Here is a 25,066-nt window from a genome sequence, read left to right on the forward strand (position 1 = left end):
CATCTTTGCTCAACCATCACTAGGAAGAAAAATAAATATAGTTAACCTACATTTCAGTTCTGCATTTCAGTTATGATTATTCATTATGACATCATAACCATAGTTAAACACAATATTAAATAAGAAATGATATCAAGATATGATATCACAGTCATAGTTAAACGTCATGTTAAATAAGGAATTGTGATGCCATAACTGTAGTTAAACAGCATATTAAAAGAGGAATTATGATATCATAGTTATAGTTTAACAGCATGTTAATAAGGAATTGTGATATCATAACTAATTAAACAGTATATTAAAAGAGGAATTATGATGTTATAGATATAGTTTAACAACATGTTAAATAAGGAATTGTGATGTCATAGTTATAGTTTAATGGCATGTTAAATAAGGAATTGTGATGCCATAACTGTAGTTAAACTGCATATTAAAAGAGGAATTATGATGTCATAGTTATAGTTAAACGGCATGTTAAATAAGGAATTGTGATGTCATAGCTAATTAAATAGCATATTAAAAGAGGAATTATGATGTCATAGATATAGCTTAACAACATGTTAAATAAGGAATTGTGATGTCATAGTTATAGTTTAATGGCATGTTAAATAAGGAATTGTGATGCCATAACTGTAGTTAAACAGCATATTAAAAGAGGAATTATGATGTCATAGTTATAGTTAAACGGCATGTTAAATAAGGAATTGTGATGTCATAACTAATTAAATAGCATATTAAAAGAGGAATTATGATGTCATAGATATAGCTTAACAACATGTTAAATAAGGAATTGTGATGTCATAGTTATAGTTTAATGGCATGTTAAATAAGGAATTGTGATGCCATAACTGTAGTTAAACTGCATATTAAAAGAGGAATTATGATGTCATAGTTATAGTTAAACGGCATGTTAAATAAGGAATTGTGATGTCTTAACTGTAGTTAAACAGCATATTAAAAGGAATTATGATATCATAGTTATAGTTTAACAGCATGTTAATAAGGAATTGTGATATCATAACTAATTAAACAGTATATTAAAAGAGGAATTATGATGTTATAGATATAGTTTAACAACATGTTAAATAAGGAATTGCGATGTCATAGTTATAGTTTAATGGCATGTTAAATAAGGAATTGTGATGCCATAACTGTAGTTAAACTGCATATTAAAAGAGGAATTATGATGTCATAGTTATAGTTAAACAGCATGTTAAATAAGGAATTGTGATGTCATAACTAATTAAATAGCATATTAAAAGAGGAATTATGATGTCATAGATATAGCTTAACAACATGTTAAATAAGGAATTGTGATGTCATAGTTATAGTTTAATGGCATGTTAAATAAGGAATTGTGATGCCATAACTGTAGTTAAACAGCATATTAAAAGAGGAATTATGATATCATAGTTATAGTTTAACAGCATGTTAATAAGGAATTGTGATATCATAACTAATTAAACAGTATATTAAAAGAGGAATTATGATGTTATAGATATAGTTTAACAACATGTTAAATAAGGAATTATGATGTCATAGTTATAGTTAAACGGCATGTTAAATAAGGAATTGTGATGTCATAACTAATTAAATAGCATATTAAAAGAGGAATTATGATGTCATAGACATAGCTTAACAACATGTTAAATAAGGAATTGTGATGTCATAGTTATAGTTTAATGGCATGTTAAATAAGGAATTGTGATGTCATAACTGTAGTTAAACAGCATATTAAAAGGAATTATGATATCATAGTTATAGTTTAACAGCATGTTAATAAGGAATTGTGATATCATAACTAATTAAACAGTATATTAAAAGAGGAATTATGATGTTATAGATATAGTTTAACAACATGTTAAATAAGGAATTGTGATGTCATAGTTATAGTTTAATGGCATGTTAAATAAGGAATTGTGATGCCATAACTGTAGTTAAACTGCATATTAAAAGAGGAATTATGATGTCATAGTTATAGTTAAACGGCATGTTAAATAAGGAATTGTGATGTCATAACTAATTAAATAACATATTAAAAGAGGAATTATGATGTCATAGATATAGCTTAACAACATGTTAAATAAGGAATTGTGATGTCATAGTTATAGTTTAATGGCATGTTAAATAAGGAATTGTGATGCCATAACTGTAGTTAAACAGCATATTAAAAGAGGAATTATGATATCATAGTTATAGTTTAACAGCATGTTAATAAGGAGTTGTGATATCATAACTAATTAAACAGTATATTAAAAGAGGAATTATGATGTTATAGATATAGTTTAACAACATGTTAAATAAGGAATTATGATGTCATAGTTATAGTTAAACGGCATGTTAAATAAGGAATTGTGATGTCATAACTAATTAAATAGCATATTAAAAGAGGAATTATGATGTCATAGATATAGCTTAACAACATGTTAAATAAGGAATTGTGATGTCATAGTTATAGTTTAATGGCATGTTAAATAAGGAATTGTGATGCCATAACTGTAGTTAAACTGCATATTAAAAGGAATTATGATATCATAGTTATAGTTTAACAGCATGTTAATAAGGAATTGTGATATCATAACTAATTAAACAGTATATTAAAAGAGGAATTATGATGTTATAGATATAGTTTAACAACATGTTAAATAAGGAATTGCGATGTCATAGTTATAGTTTAATGGCATGTTAAATAAGGAATTGTGATGCCGTAACTGTAGTTAAACTGCATATTAAAAGAGGAATTATGATGTCATAGTTATAGTTAAACGGCATGTTAAATAAGGAATTGTGATGTCATAACTAATTAAATAGCATATTAAAAGAGGAATTATGATGTCATAGATATAGCTTAACAACATGTTAAATAAGGAATTGTGATGTCATAGTTATAGTTTAATGGCATGTTAAATAAGGAATTGTGATGCCATAACTGTAGTTAAACTGCATATTAAAAGAGGAATTATGATGTCATAGTTATAGTTAAACGGCATGTTAAATAAGGAATTGTGATGTCATAACTAATTAAATAACATATTAAAAGAGGAATTATGATGTCATAGATATAGCTTAACAACATGTTAAATAAGGAATTGTGATGTCATAGTTATAGTTTAATGGCATGTTAAATAAGGAATTGTGATGCCATAACTGTAGTTAAACTGCATATTAAAAGAGGAATTATGATATCATAGTTATAGTTTAACAGCATGTTAATAAGGAATTGTGATATCATAACTAATTAAACAGTATATTAAAAGAGGAATTATGATGTCATAGATATAGCTTAACAACATGTTAAATAAGGAATTGTGATGTCATAGTTATAGTTTAATGGCATGTTAAATAAGGAATTGTGATGCCATAACTGTAGTTAAACTGCATATTAAAAGAGGAATTATGATGTCATAGTTATAGTTAAACGGCATGTTAAATAAGGAATTGTGATGTCATAACTAATTAAATAGCATATTAAAAGAGGAATTATGATGTCATAGATATAGCTTAACAACATGTTAAATAAGGAATTGTGATGTCATAGTTATAGTTTAATGGCATGTTAAATAAGGAATTGTGATGCCATAACTGTAGTTAAACTGCATATTAAAAGAGGAATTATGATATCATAGTTATAGTTTAACAGCATGTTAATAAGGAATTGTGATGTCATAACTGTAGTTAAACAGCATATTAAAAGAGGAATTATGATATCATAGTTATAGTTTAACAGCATGTTAATAAGGAATTGTGATATCATAACTAATTAAACAGTATATTAAAAGAGGAATTATGATGTTATAGATATAGTTTAACAACATGTTAAATAAGGAATTGTGATGTCATAGTTATAGTTTAATGGCATGTTAAATAAGGAATTGTGATGCCATAACTGTAGTTAAACTGCATATTAAAAGAGGAATTATGATGTCATAGTTATAGTTAAACGGCATGTTAAATAAGGAATTGTGATGTCATAACTAATTAAATAGCATATTAAAAGAGGAATTATGATGTCATAGATATAGCTTAACAACATGTTAAATAAGGAATTGTGATGTCATAGTTATAGTTTAATGGCATGTTAAATAAGGAATTGTGATGCCATAACTGTAGTTAAACAGCATATTAAAAGAGGAATTATGATATCATAGTTATAGTTTAACAGCATGTTAATAAGGAATTGTGATATCATAACTAATTAAACAGTATATTAAAAGAGGAATTATGATGTTATAGATATAGTTTAACAACATGTTAAATAAGGAATTATGATGTCATAGTTATAGTTAAACGGCATGTTAAATAAGGAATTGTGATGTCATAACTAATTAAATAGCATATTAAAAGAGGAATTATGATGTCATAGATATAGCTTAACAACATGTTAAATAAGGAATTGTGATGTCATAGTTATAGTTTAATGGCATGTTAAATAAGGAATTGTGATGCCATAACTGTAGTTAAACTGCATATTAAAAGGAATTATGATATCATAGTTATAGTTTAACAGCATGTTAATAAGGAATTGTGATATCATAACTAATTAAACAGTATATTAAAAGAGGAATTATGATGTTATAGATATAGTTTAACAACATGTTAAATAAGGAATTGTGATGTCATAGTTATAGTTTAATGGCATGTTAAATAAGGAATTGTGATTCCATAACTGTAGTTAAACTGCATATTAAAAGAGGAATTATGATGTCATAGTTATAGTTAAACGGCATGTTAAATAAGGAATTGTGATGTCATAACTAATTAAATAAGCATATTAAAAGAGGAATTATGATGTCATAGATATAGCTTAACAACATGTTAAATAAGGAATTGTGATGTCATAGTTATAGTTTAATGGCATGTTAAATAAGGAATTGTGATGCCATAACTGTAGTTAAACTGCATATTAAAAGAGGAATTATGATGTCATAGTTATAGTTAAACGGCATGTTAAATAAGGAATTGTGATGTCATAACTAATTAAATAGCATATTAAAAGAGGAATTATGATGTCATAGATATAGCTTAACAACATGTTAAATAAGGAATTGTGATGTCATAGTTATAGTTTAATGGCATGTTAAATAAGGAATTGTGATGCCATAACTGTAGTTAAACAGCATATTAAAAGAGGAATTATGATATCATAGTTATAGTTTAACAGCATGTTAATAAGGAATTGTGATATCATAACTAATTAAACAGTATATTAAAAGAGGAATTATGATGTTATAGATATAGTTTAACAACATGTTAAATAAGGAATTGTGATGTCATAGTTATAGTTTAATGGCATGTTAAATAAGGAATTGTGATGCCATAACTGTAGTTAAACTGCATATTAAAAGAGGAATTATGATGTCATAGTTATAGTTTAACAGCATGTTAAATAAGGAATTGTGATGTCATAACTAATTAAACAGTATTCTAAAAGAGGAATTATGATGTTATAGATATAGTTTAACAACATGTTAAATAAGGAATTGTGATGTCATAGTTATAGTTTAATGGCATGTTAAATAAGGAATTGTGATGCCATAACTGTAGTTAAACTGCATATTAAAAGAGGAATTATGATGTCATAGTTATAGTTAAACGGCATGTTAAATAAGGAATTGTGATGTCATAACTAATTAAATAGCATATTAAAAGAGGAATTATGATGTTATAGATATAGTTTAACAACATGTTAAATAAGGAATTGTGATGTCATAGTTATAGTTTAATGGCATGTTAAATAAGGAATTGTGATGCCATAACTGTAGTTAAACTGCATATTAAAAGAGGAATTATGATGTCATAGTTATAGTTAAACGGCATGTTAAATAAGGAATTGTGATGTCATAACTAATTAAATAGCATATTAAAAGAGGAATTATGATGTCATAGATATAGCTTAACAACATGTTAAATAAGGAATTGTGATGTCATAGTTATAGTTTAATGGCATGTTAAATAAGGAATTGTGATGCCATAACTGTAGTTAAACTGCATATTAAAAGAGGAATTATGATGTCATAGTTATAGTTAAACAGCATGTTAAATAAGGAATTGTGATGTCTTAACTGTAGTTAAACAGCATATTAAAAGGAATTATGATATCATAGTTATAGTTTAACAGCATGTTAATAAGGAATTGTGATATCATAACTAATTAAACAGTATATTAAAAGAGGAATTATGATGTTATAGATATAGTTTAACAACATGTTAAATAAGGAATTGCGATGTCATAGTTATAGTTTAATGGCATGTTAAATAAGGAATTGTGATGCCATAACTGTAGTTAAACTGCATATTAAAAGAGGAATTATGATGTCATAGTTATAGTTAAACGGCATGTTAAATAAGGAATTGTGATGTCATAACTAATTAAATAGCATATTAAAAGAGGAATTATGATGTCATAGATATAGCTTAACAACATGTTAAATAAGGAATTGTGATGTCATAGTTATAGTTTAATGGCATGTTAAATAAGGAATTGTGATGCCATAACTGTAGTTAAACAGCATATTAAAAGAGGAATTATGATATCATAGTTATAGTTTAACAGCATGTTAATAAGGAATTGTGATATCATAACTAATTAAACAGTATATTAAAAGAGGAATTATGATGTTATAGATATAGTTTAACAACATGTTAAATAAGGAATTATGATGTCATAGTTATAGTTAAACGGCATGTTAAATAAGGAATTGTGATGTCATAACTAATTAAATAGCATATTAAAAGAGGAATTATGATGTCATAGATATAGCTTAACAACATGTTAAATAAGGAATTGTGATGTCATAGTTATAGTTTAATGGCATGTTAAATAAGGAATTGTGATGCCATAACTGTAGTTAAACTGCATATTAAAAGAGGAATTATGATGTCATAGTTATAGTTTAACAGCATGTTAATAAGGAATTGTGATATCATAACTAATTAAACAGTATATTAAAAGAGGAATTATGATGTTATAGATATAGTTTAACAACATGTTAAATAAGGAATTGTGATGTCATAGTTATAGTTTAATGGCATGTTAAATAAGGAATTGTGATGCCATAACTGTAGTTAAACTGCATATTAAAAGAGGAATTATGATGTCATAGTTATAGTTAAACGGCATGTTAAATAAGGAATTGTGATGTCATAACTAATTAAATAACATATTAAAAGAGGAATTATGATGTCATAGATATAGCTTAACAACATGTTAAATAAGGAATTGTGATGTCATAGTTATAGTTTAATGGCATGTTAAATAAGGAATTGTGATGCCATAACTGTAGTTAAACTGCATATTAAAAGAGGAATTATGATGTCATAGTTATAGTTAAACGGCATGTTAAATAAGGAATTGTGATGTCATAACTAATTAAATAACATATTAAAAGAGGAATTATGATGTCATAGATATAGCTTAACAACATGTTAAATAAGGAATTGTGATGTCATAGTTATAGTTTAATGGCATGTTAAATAAGGAATTGTGATGCCATAACTGTAGTTAAACAGCATATTAAAAGAGGAATTATGATATCATAGTTATAGTTTAACAGCATGTTAATAAAGAGTTGTGATATCATAACTAATTAAACAGTATTCTAAAAGAGGAATTATGATGTTATAGATATAGTTTAACAACATGTTAAATAAGGAATTGCGATGTCATAGTTATAGTTTAATGGCATGTTCAATAAGGAATTGTGATGCCGTAACTGTAGTTAAACTGCATATTAAAAGAGGAATTATGATGTCATAGTTATAGTTAAACGGCATGTTAAATAAGGAATTGTGATGTCATAACTAATTAAATAGCATATTAAAAGAGGAATTATGATGTCATAGATATAGCTTAACAACATGTTAAATAAGGAATTGTGATGTCATAGTTATAGTTTAATGGCATGTTAAATAAGGAATTGTGATGCCATAACTGTAGTTAAACAGCATATTAAAAGAGGAATTATGATATCATAGTTATAGTTTAACAGCATGTTAATAAGGAATTGTGATATCATAACTAATTAAACAGTATATTAAAAGAGGAATTATGATGTTATAGATATAGTTTAACAACATGTTAAATAAGGAATTGCGATGTCATAGTTATAGTTTAATGGCATGTTAAATAAGGAATTGTGATGCCATAACTGTAGTTAAACTGCATATTAAAAGAGGAATTATGATGTCATAGTTATAGTTAAACGGCATGTTAAATAAGGAATTGTGATGTCATAACTAATTAAATAGCATATTAAAAGAGGAATTATGATGTTATAGATATAGTTTAACAACATGTTAAATAAGGAATTGTGATGTCATAGTTATAGTTTAATGGCATGTTAAATAAGGAATTGTGATGCCATAACTGTAGTTAAACAGCATATTAAAAGAGGAATTATGATATCATAGTTATAGTTTAACAGCATGTTAATAAGGAATTGTGATATCATAACTAATTAAACAGTATATTAAAAGAGGAATTATGATGTTATAGATATAGTTTAACAACATGTTAAATAAGGAATTATGATGTCATAGTTATAGTTAAACGGCATGTTAAATAAGGAATTGTGATGTCATAACTAATTAAATAGCATATTAAAAGAGGAATTATGATGTCATAGATATAGCTTAACAACATGTTAAATAAGGAATTGTGATGTCATAGTTATAGTTTAATGGCATGTTAAATAAGGAATTGTGATGCCATAACTGTAGTTAAACTGCATATTAAAAGAGGAATTATGATGTCATAGTTATAGTTTAACAGCATGTTAATAAGGAATTGTGATATCATAACTAATTAAACAGTATATTAAAAGAGGAATTATGATGTTATAGATATAGTTTAACAACATGTTAAATAAGGAATTGTGATGTCATAGTTATAGTTTAATGGCATGTTAAATAAGGAATTGTGATGCCATAACTGTAGTTAAACTGCATATTAAAAGAGGAATTATGATGTCATAGTTATAGTTAAACGGCATGTTAAATAAGGAATTGTGATGTCATAACTAATTAAATAACATATTAAAAGAGGAATTATGATGTCATAGATATAGCTTAACAACATGTTAAATAAGGAATTGTGATGTCATAGTTATAGTTTAATGGCATGTTAAATAAGGAATTGTGATGCCATAACTGTAGTTAAACTGCATATTAAAAGAGGAATTATGATGTCATAGTTATAGTTAAACGGCATGTTAAATAAGGAATTGTGATGTCATAACTAATTAAATAACATATTAAAAGAGGAATTATGATGTCATAGATATAGCTTAACAACATGTTAAATAAGGAATTGTGATGTCATAGTTATAGTTTAATGGCATGTTAAATAAGGAATTGTGATGCCATAACTGTAGTTAAACAGCATATTAAAAGAGGAATTATGATATCATAGTTATAGTTTAACAGCATGTTAATAAGGAATTGTGATATCATAACTAATTAAACAGTATATTAAAAGAGGAATTATGATGTTATAGATATAGTTTAACAACATGTTAAATAAGGAATTATGATGTCATAGTTATAGTTAAACGGCATGTTAAATAAGGAATTGTGATGTCATAACTAATGAAATAGCATATTAAAAGAGGAATTATGATGTCATAGATATAGCTTAACAACATGTTAAATAAGGAATTGTGATGTCATAGTTATAGTTTAATGGCATGTTAAATAAGGAATTGTGATGCCATAACTGTAGTTAAACTGCATATTAAAAGAGGAATTATGATGTCATAGTTATAGTTTAACAGCATGTTAATAAGGAATTGTGATATCTTAACTAATTAAACAGTATATTAAAAGAGGAATTATGATGTTATAGATATAGTTTAACAACATGTTAAATAAGGAATTGTGATGTCATAGTTATAGTTTAATGGCATGTTAAATAAGGAATTGTGATGCCATAACTGTAGTTAAACTGCATATTAAAAGAGGAATTATGATGTCATAGTTATAGTTAAACGGCATGTTAAATAAGGAATTGTGATGTCATAACTAATTAAATAACATATTAAAAGAGGAATTATGATGTCATAGATATAGCTTAACAACATGTTAAATAAGGAATTGTGATGTCATAGTTATAGTTTAATGGCATGTTAAATAAGGAATTGTGATGCCATAACTGTAGTTAAACAGCATATTAAAAGAGGAATTATGATATCATAGTTATAGTTTAACAGCATGTTAATAAGGAGTTGTGATATCATAACTAATTAAACAGTATATTAAAAGAGGAATTATGATGTTATAGATATAGTTTAACAACATGTTAAATAAGGAATTGTGATGTCATAGTTATAGTTTAATGGCATGTTAAATAAGGAATTGTGATGCCATAACTGTAGTTAAACTGCATATTAAAAGAGGAATTATGATGTCATAGTTATAGTTAAACGGCATGTTAAATAAGGAATTGTGATGTCATAACTAATTAAATAGCATATTAAAAGAGGAATTATGATGTCATAGATATAGCTTAACAACATGTTAAATAAGGAATTGTGATGTCATAGTTATAGTTTAATGGCATGTTAAATAAGGAATTGTGATGCCATAACTGTAGTTAAACTGCATATTAAAAGAGGAATTATGATGTCATAGTTATAGTTTAACAGCATGTTAATAAGGAATTGTGATATCATAACTAATTAAACAGTATATTAAAAGAGGAATTATGATGTTATAGATATAGTTTAACAACATGTTAAATAAGGAATTGTGATGTCATAGTTATAGTTTAATGGCATGTTAAATAAGGAATTGTGATGCCATAACTGTAGTTAAACTGCATATTAAAAGAGGAATTATGATGTCATAGTTATAGTTAAACGGCATGTTAAATAAGGAATTGTGATGTCATAACTATTTAAATAGCATATTAAAAGAGGAATTATGATGTCATAGATATAGCTTAACAACATGTTAAATAAGGAATTGTGATGTCATAGTTATAGTTTAATGGCATGTTAAATAAGGAATTGTGATGCCATAACTGTAGTTAAACTGCATATTAAAAGAGGAATTATGATGTCATAGTTATAGTTAAACGGCATGTTAAATAAGGAATTGTGATGTCATAACTAATTAAATAACATATTAAAAGAGGAATTATGATGTCATAGATATAGCTTAACAACATGTTAAATAAGGAATTGTGATGTCATAGTTATAGTTTAATGGCATGTTAAATAAGGAATTGTGATGCCATAACTGTAGTTAAACAGCATATTAAAAGAGGAATTATGATATCATAGTTATAGTTTAACAGCATGTTAATAAGGAGTTGTGATATCATAACTAATTAAACAGTATATTAAAAGAGGAATTATGATGTTATAGATATAGTATAACAACATGTTAAATAAGGAATTGCGATGTCATAGTTATAGTTTAATGGCATGTTCAATAAGGAATTGTGATGCCGTAACTGTAGTTAAACTGCATATTAAAAGAGGAATTATGATGTCATAGTTATAGTTAAACGGCATGTTAAATAAGGAATTGTGATGTCATAACTAATTAAATAGCATATTAAAAGAGGAATTATGATGTCATAGATATAGCTTAACAACATGTTAAATAAGGAATTGTGATGTCATAGTTATAGTTTAATGGCATGTTAAATAAGGAATTGTGATGCCATAACTGTAGTTAAACTGCATATTAAAAGAGGAATTATGATGTCATAGTTATAGTTAAACGGCATGTTAAATAAGGAATTGTGATGTCATAACTAATTAAATAGCATATTAAAAGAGGAATTATGATGTCATAGATATAGCTTAACAACATGTTAAATAAGGAATTGTGATGTCATAGTTATAGTTTAATGGCATGTTAAATAAGGAATTGTGATGCCATAACTGTAGTTAAACTGCATATTAAAAGAGGAATTATGATGTCATAGTTATAGTTAAACGGCATGTTAAATAAGGAATTGTGATGTCATAACTAATTAAATAGCATATTAAAAGAGGAATTATGATGTCATAGATATAGCTTAACAACATGTTAAATAAGGAATTGTGATGTCATAGTTATAGTTTAATGGCATGTTAAATAAGGAATTGTGATGCCATAACTGTAGTTAAACAGCATATTAAAAGAGGAATTATGATATCATAGTTATAGTTTAACAGCATGTTAATAAGGAGTTGTGATATCATAACTAATTAAACAGTATATTAAAAGAGGAATTATGATGTTATAGATATAGTTTAACAACATGTTAAATAAGGAATTATGATGTCATAGTTATAGTTAAACGGCATGTTAAATAAGGAATTGTGATGTCATAACTAATTAAATAGCATATTAAAAGAGGAATTATGATGTCATAGATATAGCTTAACAACATGTTAAATAAGGAATTGTGATGTCATAGTTATAGTTTAATGGCATGTTAAATAAGGAATTGTGATGCCATAACTGTAGTTAAACAGCATATTAAAAGAGGAATTATGATATCATAGTTATAGTTTAACAGCATGTTAATAAGGAGTTGTGATATTATAACTAATTAAACAGTATATTAAAAGAGGAATTATGATGTTATAGATATAGTTTAACAACATGTTAAATAAGGAATTGCGATGTCATAGTTATAGTTTAATGGCATGTTCAATAAGGAATTGTGATGCCGTAACTGTAGTTAAACTGCATATTAAAAGAGGAATTATGATGTCATAGTTATAGTTAAACGGCATGTTAAATAAGGAATTGTGATGTCATAACTAATTAAATAGCATATTAAAAGAGGAATTATGATGTCATAGATATAGCTTAACAACATGTTAAATAAGGAATTGTGATGTCATAGTTATAGTTTAATGGCATGTTAAATAAGGAATTGTGATGCCGTAACTGTAGTTAAACTGCATATTAAAAGAGGAATTATGATATCATAGTTATAGTTTAACAGCATGTTAATAAGGAATTGTGATGTCATAGTTATAGTTTAATGGCATGTTAAATAAGGAATTGTGATTCCATAACTGTAGTTAAACTGCATATTAAAAGAGGAATTATGATGTCATAGTTATAGTTAAACGGCATGTTAAATAAGGAATTGTGATGTCATAACTAATTAAATAGCATATTAAAAGAGGAATTATGATGTCATAGATATAGCTTAACAACATGTTAAATAAGGAATTGTGATGTCATAGTTATAGTTTAATGGCATGTTAAATAAGGAATTGTGATGCCATAACTGTAGTTAAACAGCATATTAAAAGAGGAATTATGATATCATAGTTATAGTTTAACAGCATGTTAATAAGGAATTGTGATATCATAACTAATTAAATAGCATATTAAAAGAGGAATTATGATGTTATAGATATAGTTTAACAACATGTTAAATAAGGAATTATGATGTCATAGTTATAGTTAAACGGCATGTTAAATAAGGAATTGTGATGTCATAACTAATTAAATAGCATATTAAAAGAGGAATTATGATGTCATAGATATAGCTTAACAACATGTTAAATAAGGAATTGTGATGTCATAGTTATAGTTTAATGGCATGTTAAATAAGGAATTGTGATGCCATAACTGTAGTTAAACTGCATATTAAAAGAGGAATTATGATGTCATAGTTATAGTTTAACAGCATGTTAATAAGGAATTGTGATATCATAACTAATTAAACAGTATATTAAAAGAGGAATTATGATGTTATAGATATAGTTTAACAACATGTTAAATAAGGAATTGTGATGTCATAGTTATAGTTTAATGGCATGTTAAATAAGGAATTGTGATGCCATAACTGTAGTTAAACTGCATATTAAAAGAGGAATTATGATGTCATAGTTATAGTTAAACGGCATGCTAAATAAGGAATTGTGATGTCATAACTAATTAAATAACATATTAAAAGAGGAATTATGATGTCATAGATATAGCTTAACAACATGTTAAATAAGGAATTGTGATGTCATAGTTATAGTTTAATGGCATGTTAAATAAGGAATTGTGATGCCATAACTGTAGTTAAACTGCATATTAAAAGAGGAATTATGATGTCATAGTTATAGTTAAACGGCATGTTAAATAAGGAATTGTGATGTCATAACTAATTAAATAACATATTAAAAGAGGAATTATGATGTCATAGATATAGCTTAACAACATGTTAAATAAGGAATTGTGATGTCATAGTTATAGTTTAATGGCATGTTAAATAAGGAATTGTGATGCCATAACTGTAGTTAAACAGCATATTAAAAGAGGAATTATGATATCATAGTTATAGTTTAACAGCATGTTAATAAGGAATTGTGATATCATAACTAATTAAACAGTATATTAAAAGAGGAATTATGATGTTATAGATATAGTTTAACAACATGTTAATAAGGAATTGTGATGTCATAGTTATAGTTTAATGGCATGTTAAATAAGGAATTGTGATGCCATAACTGTAGTTAAACTGCATATTAAAAGAGGAATTATGATGTCATAGTTATAGTTAAACGGCATGTTAAATAAGGAATTGTGATGTCATAGCTAATTAAATAGCATATTAAAAGAGGAATTATGATGTCATAGATATAGCTTAACAACATGTTAAATAAGGAATTGTGATGTCATAGTTATAGTTTAATGGCATGTTAAATAAGGAATTGTGATGCCATAACTGTAGTTAAACAGCATATTAAAAGAGGAATTATGATGTCATAGTTATAGTTTAACAGCATGTTAATAAGGAATTGTGATATCATAACTAATTAAACAGTATATTAAAAGAGGAATTATGATGTTATAGATATAGTTTAACAACATGTTAAATAAGGAATTGTGATGTCATAGTTATAGTTTAATGGCATGTTAAATAAGGAATTGTGATGCCATAACTGTAGTTAAACTGCATATTAAAAGAGGAATTATGATGTCATAGTTATAGTTAAACGGCATGTTAAATAAGGAATTGTGATGTCATAGCTAATTAAATAGCATATTAAAAGAGGAATTATGATGTCATAGATATAGTTTAACAACATGTTAAATAAGGAATTATGATGTCATAGTTATAGTTAAACGGCATGTTAAATAAGGAATTGTGATGTCATAACTAATTAAATAGCATCTTAAAAGAGGAATTATGATGTCATAGATATAGCTTAACAACATGTTAAATAAGGAATTGTGATGTCATAGTTATAGTTTAATGGCATGTTAAATAAGGAAGTGTCATGTCATAACTGTAGTTAAGCAGCATGTTAAAAGAGGAATTATGATTATTATTATTAAGAGGAATTATCAACCACCATGATACCGACTACTATGGTATCATTTAATGACCATTAAATAGCCACTGAAGATGAAAAGGAGAATAAAAGCAGTGATAGTTTGGAGCATGCAACCCTCACTCAAGATAGCAAGATGTGAAAGCGTATTTAGTTGTAATGCTTTAAATCAAGTCATTGCGATGGAAATCAGGACTGGAGTCATTCATCTCTCCTCTCTTCACTCTGGCTAATCTACTGCTCTCTCGTTGCCTTATCTCTTTCCCCTTAGTCTCTTTGCTTTAATCTCTCCCTCTCTGTGTTTCAGTCACTCTTGTCTCATCCTGTCACTTGGTCTCTCTGTCTTCACCTGGTGGAGTTGATGCAGATTAGTCGATATCTCATAGTGTGTGGCTTCTACAGCTATTGTGTAACCTGTTATGTAGTGTGCTGCATTGTAATTTTCTTTCACATGTTCTTTCATCCATTAAATCTGTGTAGGTTGCACATTGGGCTGTTTTTTCTGTAAGTGAGATGAGAAATTACAATGAAATGAATTTTGCAGTCCATGTAAGTTTAGCATGTGCTTTTTTATCATATTTCTTAAACAATGATACTAAATTAAAGTGTGTTTCTGTATAGGAGTATCTTTCCTGTGTCCAGTCCACTCATGGACAAGTGGTGAGGAAGTGGCAGGCAATGTTTTGCAGCACAGGTAAGGGTTTTTGTAATAGTATCTTGATATTAAAGAGACACTCCGGCCAAAATGGGAAACATAACCACTGCTACATCCGTTGTAAACAAGCCTACTCGCATCCTAAAGCAGTACCACATCACTAGAGTGAGGTTTTCTAGTTTAAAGACTGGGAAAACTCCCTTGTGAGAAGAGCTTTTGAAAAAACTGCAATTGGGATACATGAGGATGGGCTGTTTAAGTTTATTCCCAGCAGCTGGCTAATACATTAGGGAGCTAATGTAGCTAACATTATTGCTAAATGTCATATCTGTATTTGTTCTCCTGTGGTTCTCCTATGCTAGCAGTCAAAATGTCTTTAGCACTAGCCATGTTTACATGCAGCCTAATAATCCATTAATAATCTGACTAATAGCTCAATAAGAAATCCAAACTATACAAACAGCCTGTCAGAACAGGCTTACAAACAATTCAAACATCAAACAAACATCAAACAAAGACCAGCACAGTCCAGTCCTACAATACACACAAACCCATGTGTGAAAAAAGGATGTGTGCGTTCAGGATCTGATTCCAAATGTGGGTCAGGTTTGGCCGAAAATGTCAAACTCAGTGGCTTTTCCAAACACAAGCCAATACACTCTGATAAATAAGTGCTGTAATCTGAAGTGTGCGTTGGCTGCAGGGGCGTGTCCTCGGAGAGCAGGCATGGTTGGTCAGTGCTGATGAAGGAGCCAGGTCAGTGGGTGGAGCTGGAGGGTCATGACTACGTGATGGACCTGGTGTGTGATCTCGAGCTGCCCGCTGACTTCCCCAAACAGAAAACACACTTCATCATCTCCACGCACGACCCCAACCGAGCACGGCCCAACGCAAGCATGTACGTTTGTGTATTTGTAAGTGTAAACTGTGTATATCGCTGCCGTTGGATAAAAACCTCGTACCTCCAGTTTTGTCTGTTTGTTTTTCAGTTTTTGACATAATTTGAAAGTGCTTGTTGCTCTTTACATTGTTTGTATATATCATGATGAATGGACCACAAGAAAGAGCCCAAAATGACTTGGAAAAAAGTCTGGCTTCCTTTGACTTGCATTAAATTTAAAGTAGGTTTTACTTTCCATCTACTGTAAAGTTACCATTTTGGAGATACGAGTATTTCTACTGACAGCAGCGATATACAGGTGGCAGTATTTAATTAAGATCATTGGCTATTATTCAAATATGCTGTGTGTGGATTCACATGTATCACAGAAGCCTCTTTGGAAGTGGATTCAATGAGGATGAGGAAGCACCGCTCTCATATGCGAACAGAGTCAGTGCCGTGGTAACCAACAGCCTGCCAATCTCTGAAGGCCACTACAGTCAAGGTAACACACAGTGTCACTTCAGTGGATAGCATGTCCATGTCTTTCCACGTTTTAGTAGAGTCGGTTTATGTGTAGGGCTTGGTTACATGCAGCTAATGTAATTATATACAGGATACTCACACGCATGTTTATGTGTGTGTGTTTGGTTAGAGTAACTTTATATGGCTTTACGACCCCAGTGAACATGTACATATCATTGACTATTTAAAGGATTGCCCTGGTTCAGTTACATTGGTTCCCTTGAGCTCCATGTGTGTCAGACTTCCCAGGATTGTATTTTAAAACAGCATTTCTGAAGCCTTCCTTATGGACCTGAAACATTTTGGACATTAACTCAGTATTTTCATCCGTGAAGCAGCTGGAAATATGATGTATGGTAAATGTCCGTGCATTATGTACCAAAAACAGACATAATCCAACCTCTCTTTATGCCTTATAATAAAACAGGCTGTTATTGTAACTGGGCCGTAAAGACTGATATATGTAAATGATCACTGTTCTGATTGACTGTCAGGACTTTTTGGAAGGCTGCAGTTGTAAATTGGCTTCCCAAGACCACATTACATTATTTTCTTCACATCTTTCCACTCCAATAATTCACTCACAGTTGATCATGGAATATCTAGGAGGGAAGAAATTTTGTGAACTGATGTGTTGCATTGGTGGCATCCTATTACAGAACCACGCTCAAATTCATTGAGCTCTTTAGGACGCCCCGTTCTTTCAGATATACAGGCAGGCTGCATGGCTAGGTGCCTGATTTTATACACCTGTGGCAATAAGACTGAATGAAACACCTGAATTCAATGATTAAGAGGTGTGCCCCAATACTTCTGTCTATATAGTGTATCTAAGGCATAACATATAAAGGTGATGTCATAAAGGAGTCCAAGGTATAGCATCATTAAGTGATGTCATGAAGCTGTTTGCATTCCCCTTATTTACATACATTAACAGACCTCTGTATGCTTAGATTAGAGCTATACTCCTGTACTTATATGGATGTACAATTTCCTCTCCACCTTGTACATCTACTCACCGTCCACTTTATGCGGTCCGTCTATCTTATAGGTCCACTATATATAGGTGTACAGTTACAGCTCATCTGTCGTCATGCACAATTAGTCAGCCGTCCTGATCCAGACACAACCTGATCCAACTGATCAGCTAATTAAAAAGCCCTTGATGTGGGTGTTAAAGCAGAGAAAGCAGAGCAGAGGTACTTCGGGACTGTACATCACTGGTTAGTTTCTGGCCACAGGACTGCTGTTGTGCAGATATCCTTTGGATGATGGATCATTTTCGACAGCAGTATCTCTGGAGTTTTATGAGAGTGGATCACCAACCAAAAATATCCAGACAAGAGTGGCTCTGTGGTCATAAACTGACCACCGGTGAAGGATCTGAGGATGACTAACACAAACTGTTCATCAACTGATGAGCAACAGTCTCTGTACACCAGCAAGATGGAGCTACAAGAGAGGGGTTTCTTATAAAGTGGCCAGTCAGTGCCTGTTATATATAATAGCGCCCTGCAAAAGTTTTGGGTCAGTGATGTCCAAAGTGTTAATGGTGAATTCACTCAGTTGTATGTATGTGTCTCTGTGTGTCTAACAGATTCAGATCCATCTTATGACGGAGCTCACAAGGGAATGGACCACTATCTGGACAGCCTGTTTGACCCTGTACTGTCGGACAGAACTGGGGTACAGAGACATCTGATCCACTGACATTTAAGCACATATGCATGCAAAATATTGGTTTCCTGTCTCACAAACAAACAGTAGATGTTAGTCGCTTGTCCACTAGCATTCAAATGTTTATACTCAATAAAATTTAATGTTTGAATGAGTTATTAATTGAGTTTATGAAAGCACCCATGCTTGAGAAAAACAAATTTCCCTTGCTTTTTTTAGATAAAAAAGTTTTAAGTTTTAAAGTTTTTCGGAATGGTAAAGGAAAAAAAACTACTTTACTTTTAATGCAAGTCAATGGAACCAAGATTTTTCCAAGCCATTTCAGGCTGTTTCCTTTGGCCCAATCATCATAAAATTCACACACAGTGTAGAGGGTGACAGGCATTTTCAAACTATGTCAAAAACTGAAAAATGATACAAATGGAGATTTTTTCTGGCAACAGCGATTTAAACACTATTAATATTTCTAAACATTCACTTCCCACTCCAAACAATCCATATGTATAGAAACTGCAAACAGCCTGTTTTGAATTTATTGTCTCTGTATTATAATGAGAATTTACATATATCCACCTATTCAGTCTACAGCAGTGGTGGTCTTACTAAAGTTATAAGGAGTGTTTCAGCTTAGACTGCTTTTTAAATGAGGCACAATATAAAACAGCCAATCGGAACAGAGCTCATTTACATCTTAATGGCACAGTAGAAAAAGCCTGTTTAATTTTAAAAAGAAAGGTTGGAAAATGGTCATGTAAACATGGATTCTGCTCATTTTTGGTACATAAAACCACAGGAAAGTTATAAATTTACTGCACATAACCTAGAAAAATATAAGATATCCTCGCTTCACATCTTCAAAATGGGAACTGGAGTAGGAAAAATATTTGTCTTGGCCCTCAAACTTGGCATGGATGTTAATGTAAAAAGATAGTTATACATTTACAATGCTGGATCATTTCAGTTGGTCCATTGTGAAACACCGAAAACAAACACCTTCAGTAATGTAAACTACACGGGACACAGGGATGACACAAATAACTCGAGAAATTTAACAAACCTTGTTAGAATTTCATGTTCCTCCCTAAATGGCAGTTACATTCAGGTGCTTGTACAGATGCCAGTATGTAAATGCTGTTCCATTTAAGGGGGAATGGAAAATTTGAACCAAAACCGCTGAATAAGAATGTATTCAGAAGGGAAATAACACTTAGCGGATTCCGTATTTAAAAAGCAATATTAACATAGTTTATCTATGTATTATTCACTTTTGTGTTTCATGATAAAATTAGATGCTATTTGAAGATAGTTGTTACTTAAAAATGAAAGGACATCCCAGCATAACAAGCCTCTGTGGACCTATAAAAGTACCTTCAAATTAGTTGTATTTGAAATATATATACATACACAGTATCTTTTCATGGGACAACACAATAGAAATGAAACTTGAATATAACTTAAAGTGGTCAGTGTGCAGCTTGTATAGCAGTGCAGATTTACTGTCCTCTGAAAATGCAATAACATCCATTAATGTCTAAATATCTGGCAACACAAGTCAGTACACCTGACAGTGAACATGTCCAAAATGTGCTCAGTGTCAATATTTTGTGTGACCACCATTATTATCTAGCACTGCCTGGACACTCTTGGGCATGGAACTCACCAGAGCTCTGGAATCCTCTTCCACTCCTCCATGATGACATCACGGAGCTGGTGGATGTTAGACAGCTTGCGCTCCTCCTTCTTCCACTTGAGGATGCCCCACAGGTGCTCAGTTGGGTTTAGATCTAGAGACATACTTGGCCAGTCCATCACCTTTAACTTCAGTAAGGCAGTTGTCATCTTGCAGGTGTGTTTGGGGTCGTTATTTTGTTGGAAAACTGCCATGCGGCGCAGTTTCCGAAGTGAGGGGATTCATGTTTTCCTCAATGAACTACAGCTCCACAGTGCCGGCAGCACTCATGCAGCTCCAGACCATGATGCTACAACCACCACGCTTGACTGTAGGCAAGAGACAGTTGTCTTGGTACTCCTCACCAGGACGCCACCACACATGCTGGACACCATCTGAGCCAAACAAGTTTATCTTGGTCTCGTCAGACCACAGGACATGGTTCCAGTAATCCATATTCTTGGACTGCTTGTCTTCAGCAAACTGTCCCTGGGCTTTTTTGTCCGTCAGCTTCAGAAGGTGCTTCCTTCTGGGACGACAGCCATGCAGACCAAGTTGAGGCATATGGTCTGACCAAGTTTGAGACGTATGGTCTGAGCACTGACAGGCTGACCTCCCTCTTCTTCAACCTCTGCAGCAATGCTGGCAGCACTCGTGTGTCTATTGTTTGAAGCCAACCCCTGGATATGATGCTGAACACGTGGACTCGACTTCTTTGATCGTCCCTGGCGAGGCCTATTTCAAGTGCAACCTATCCTGGAAAACCGTTGTATGACCTTGGTCACCATGCTATAGCTCAGTTTCAGGGTGTTAGCAGTCTTCTTATAGCCTGGGCCATCTTCATGCAGAGCAGCAATTCTATATCTCACATCCTCAGACAGTTCTTTGCCCTGAGGTGCCATGTTGAATATCCAGTGGCCAGTATGAGCGAATTGTACCCAAAACATCAAATTTAACAGCCCTGCTCCACATTCACACCTGGAACCTTGTAACTCTAACGAGTCACATGACACCAGTGAGGAAAAACGGCACAATTGAGCACAATTTGGACATGTTCACTGTCAGGTGTACTGACTTGTGTTGCCAGATATTTAGACATTAATGGCTGTGTGTTGAGTTCTTTTCAGAAGTCAGTAAATCTGTACAGCTATACAGGCTCTACACAGACTACTTTAAGTTATAGCCATGTTTCATTTCTACAGTGTCGTCCCCTGAAAAGATATTATGAAATATTTGCAGAAATGTGAGGGGTGTGTACATATATATATATATATATATATATATTGGCCATACTGCTAACGTCTAGTCGACTAGTATAAGTGAATAGCTGTGCAACCCCTAACCAATGCATTTCCTATTACACTGCCGTTATTGGCACACTGTAGAAATTTCTTGACATACTCTACCCTGTACTCACGTTCTCACACATGTGCCCTACACTACACGCACATGTTCATACACACACACACACACACACACTCCCAGAAGGCTGAATTAGGCGTATATCAGGTGTGTAATTGGGAAAGTTGAGATACAAGTGTGTTGAGTGCTCTGTAAATGCTACCTGACCTGTGTGTGCGTAAGGAGAGGTGATTCCATTTCAGAGGTACGGTAATTCTCACAGACACATTTCTTTGTTTATCCTGTGGGCGTTGTGTGAGTGTGTGTGCATGCGCGCGTGTGTATGTGCTGATCGTTTTACATGCAGTACCAACAAATGAAGACGTTACTTTTTAATGAGTTGCGGCCCACATTTAAACAGACAGTCTGATGTAGAACAAACGTCATTACAGGAGAAATGACATCATTGCATCTAAAGGTTTAGAATCTACTGTAGATACAGAAAAGTTTCAACAGCCCTGGTCAAAGTACATGTTTTTGTTGATTTTCTAAATGAACATAACATATCTGTGCATTTTACTGCACAGTTATTGCTTATTTGCTGAACTTAACATGCAGGAAAATAATAAAACATAAAATGTGGCCTATGCAAAATTTACAGTGCTTAATATTTAGTTTTTTGTCTAGTACTGTGCTAAAATTAGCAGGAAATGCCCGATTTTAGTGTGTTCCCTGTAGAGGATGTGTTTAACTTATTTTCACTTCAAAAAATAACAAGAACATATAAGTTGCCCAGGGGTGTTCAGTCCTTTACATACACTATATGCATTTACTTTTAAATTATTTACATCACAATTTGAATTTCATAAGCAGCAAAAATTTTGAGGCAGTATGTTTAATCATTGGAATCCCCCTCCCTCACCCCTCCCTTTCCAAACGTGTAGTAGAACCTATAGTGGCCGTGAGGTTTTCTGCCATCACTTCTTTGATTATGAAGATTCACCCTTTCTCGCTTTTTTGTGCTAAATAATAAGTTTAATCCTCCATTTGTCAAGATTTGGGTTCTCGAACATCTCACAACACAAAATTGTCAGCCAGCACCGGCAGCTGCCACTGATTCTTCACCTTTCTACATCTTCCAAACGGTGCCACCAAATTCAAGCTGCTGTTTCAATGTAAAATCGCGAAAGGTGCCATCTAGAGGCAGTGTTTGGTCGTCCAATCTGGGTTACTATAGAAGCACGGCTCCTCTGTTGAAAGAGGATCCGCTCCCTGTGTATATATGGGGGCTCAATCTAAGCTAACGAAAACGCGATTCACAGCTCCAGGTGATTATACAGTAAGGAAATACATGGCTTTCTATACTGTATTCTTTTCTGCTAATAGATCCCCCAAAATCACCAGGTACAAGTGTGCATTTCAAGCTTTTCCCATTTCTTTCAGTGTCAACAAAAAAGTGATAAAAATATAAAAGATGATTTTTTTTTGCCACAAAGCAAGACTGTATACTAGGGATGGACGATATTTGTCATGATAATCACAATAAGCTTTCCTGAGCTTATCTTGGCTACATATCACCAGCGCTTAAACAACATTACGAAGACAGCATAATTAGTCCTGTTTAATTTAATTTATTACATGTGGCACTACAGGTTGTTTTTAAATCTGTTCCAACCTCAGAAAAATGTAACATTGTGATGCTCACACGCCTCAAAAACTACAGCTAATGTCCAGGCCACACATACTTAATTCAAACATGCGAAAGGGAACAGCTCTACAGCCGGAGCTGCAGTAGTCTAACCACAACATGCAATGTAAATATGTACATATATTGTATTTTTGTTTGAATGTCTGTGTTTAAGATAAATCTAGAGTGTGAAAGTGGGATTAAACCACTGTTAGCAGTGCTGGGTAAGAAAAAGGCAACTTAAAAGTGAAAGTCTACACATTAAGCAGTGACATGAAACGCTCACATTCATAATCACATGACAGAGCATAAAAAAGGTTAATGAAATGAGTCAGTATCCCATACTTTATTTTATTTTAGTGCTTATTTATAGCAATGTTTCTTATTTTTTATTTGTTATTTTTGGGAATATTGGACATACTATATCGTCAATGTCCAATGAAAAACACGCTTCTCCATTTTTTTTGCCATTTTTATTTTTATACGTCATTTGATCACGGTGGCCGTTCTTTGCGTTGTGTGAAAATTTTGTGATAAATAGACCAATAAAAATGGACCAGAATTGCTTAGAATGAAATCTGCTTCCATTAACTTACATTAAAACTAAAGAACGTTTTTGCCCTCTGGTATAAAGTTACTAATTTAGACGGCAACGATATTCAAATACGGCTTGTTTAAAAATGTGGTCGCTTAAATATCAAAAATAGTTGAAACCTTAAGGGTGAGGCTGTTCTCTGTGTGTGTCCACCGATTCTCAGCTTCCTCTCTCGGCCGACCATCGACTCAAAACGCTCAGTCAGTCAGCTTGGTGTGTCGGAGCCCTAAGACATAGGCTACAGTCGCATATCTCTCTCTCTTTCTCTTTCTCTCTGTTTTCAGGATATGGATGCATCTCTTCTGTCTGGTAGAATGAAAGGGGGAGGCGGTGTGGGTGGTAACCATGACAGCAGAGTTCCAGCCGCAGCCAGTGTGCCTTACTCAGCAGCTCTGCAACCAGGAGGTAAAACACACACACATAGACAGACCGAGTGAACTGCAATCAGTGCATTTGCCTCATTGAACTAACGTATATGTGTGTGTACTGCAGCGGTCAGAGTGCTGCCCCCCATTCCAGCAGTACCGATCACCCCCACTGCTCCAGGTGTGTAAAACTGCAGTTGAGTTCATGAAATAAAGAGCTGCTGGGACCGAACGCAGTGCCAGATGTTTCTGATTCATTTGTGTCTTTCAGATCCACAAACTGTTATGGCCCAGCAACAGCAAGCCATCATCAACCAGCAAGCTGTCATTATGGTGAGTGTTAAGAAAGCACCCACTGGGTAGTACAACATAGCCCACGGTGTTACTCAGC

The 25,066-nt window shown here is 31.7% G+C and overlaps 1 protein-coding gene across 1 annotated transcript in view; it reads left to right on the forward strand.

Moving 5' to 3' along the window:
• Positions 1 to 25,066, forward strand: part of myo15ab (myosin XVAb) — a 106,367-nt gene that overhangs the window by 52,120 nt on the left and 29,181 nt on the right. The window contains exons 35-41 of the mRNA XM_037543776.1: positions 15,903 to 15,975; positions 16,640 to 16,834; positions 17,206 to 17,321; positions 18,939 to 19,027; positions 24,595 to 24,715; positions 24,803 to 24,856; positions 24,947 to 25,008. Of these exons, the coding sequence (XP_037399673.1) occupies positions 15,903 to 15,975; positions 16,640 to 16,834; positions 17,206 to 17,321; positions 18,939 to 19,027; positions 24,595 to 24,715; positions 24,803 to 24,856; positions 24,947 to 25,008 (710 nt within the window). The remainder of the gene's footprint in view (positions 1 to 15,902; positions 15,976 to 16,639; positions 16,835 to 17,205; positions 17,322 to 18,938; positions 19,028 to 24,594; positions 24,716 to 24,802; positions 24,857 to 24,946; positions 25,009 to 25,066) is intronic.

This window comes from Pygocentrus nattereri, chromosome 12, assembly GCF_015220715.1.
Source record: "Pygocentrus nattereri isolate fPygNat1 chromosome 12, fPygNat1.pri, whole genome shotgun sequence".
Classification (NCBI taxonomy): domain Eukaryota; kingdom Metazoa; phylum Chordata; class Actinopteri; order Characiformes; family Serrasalmidae; genus Pygocentrus; species Pygocentrus nattereri.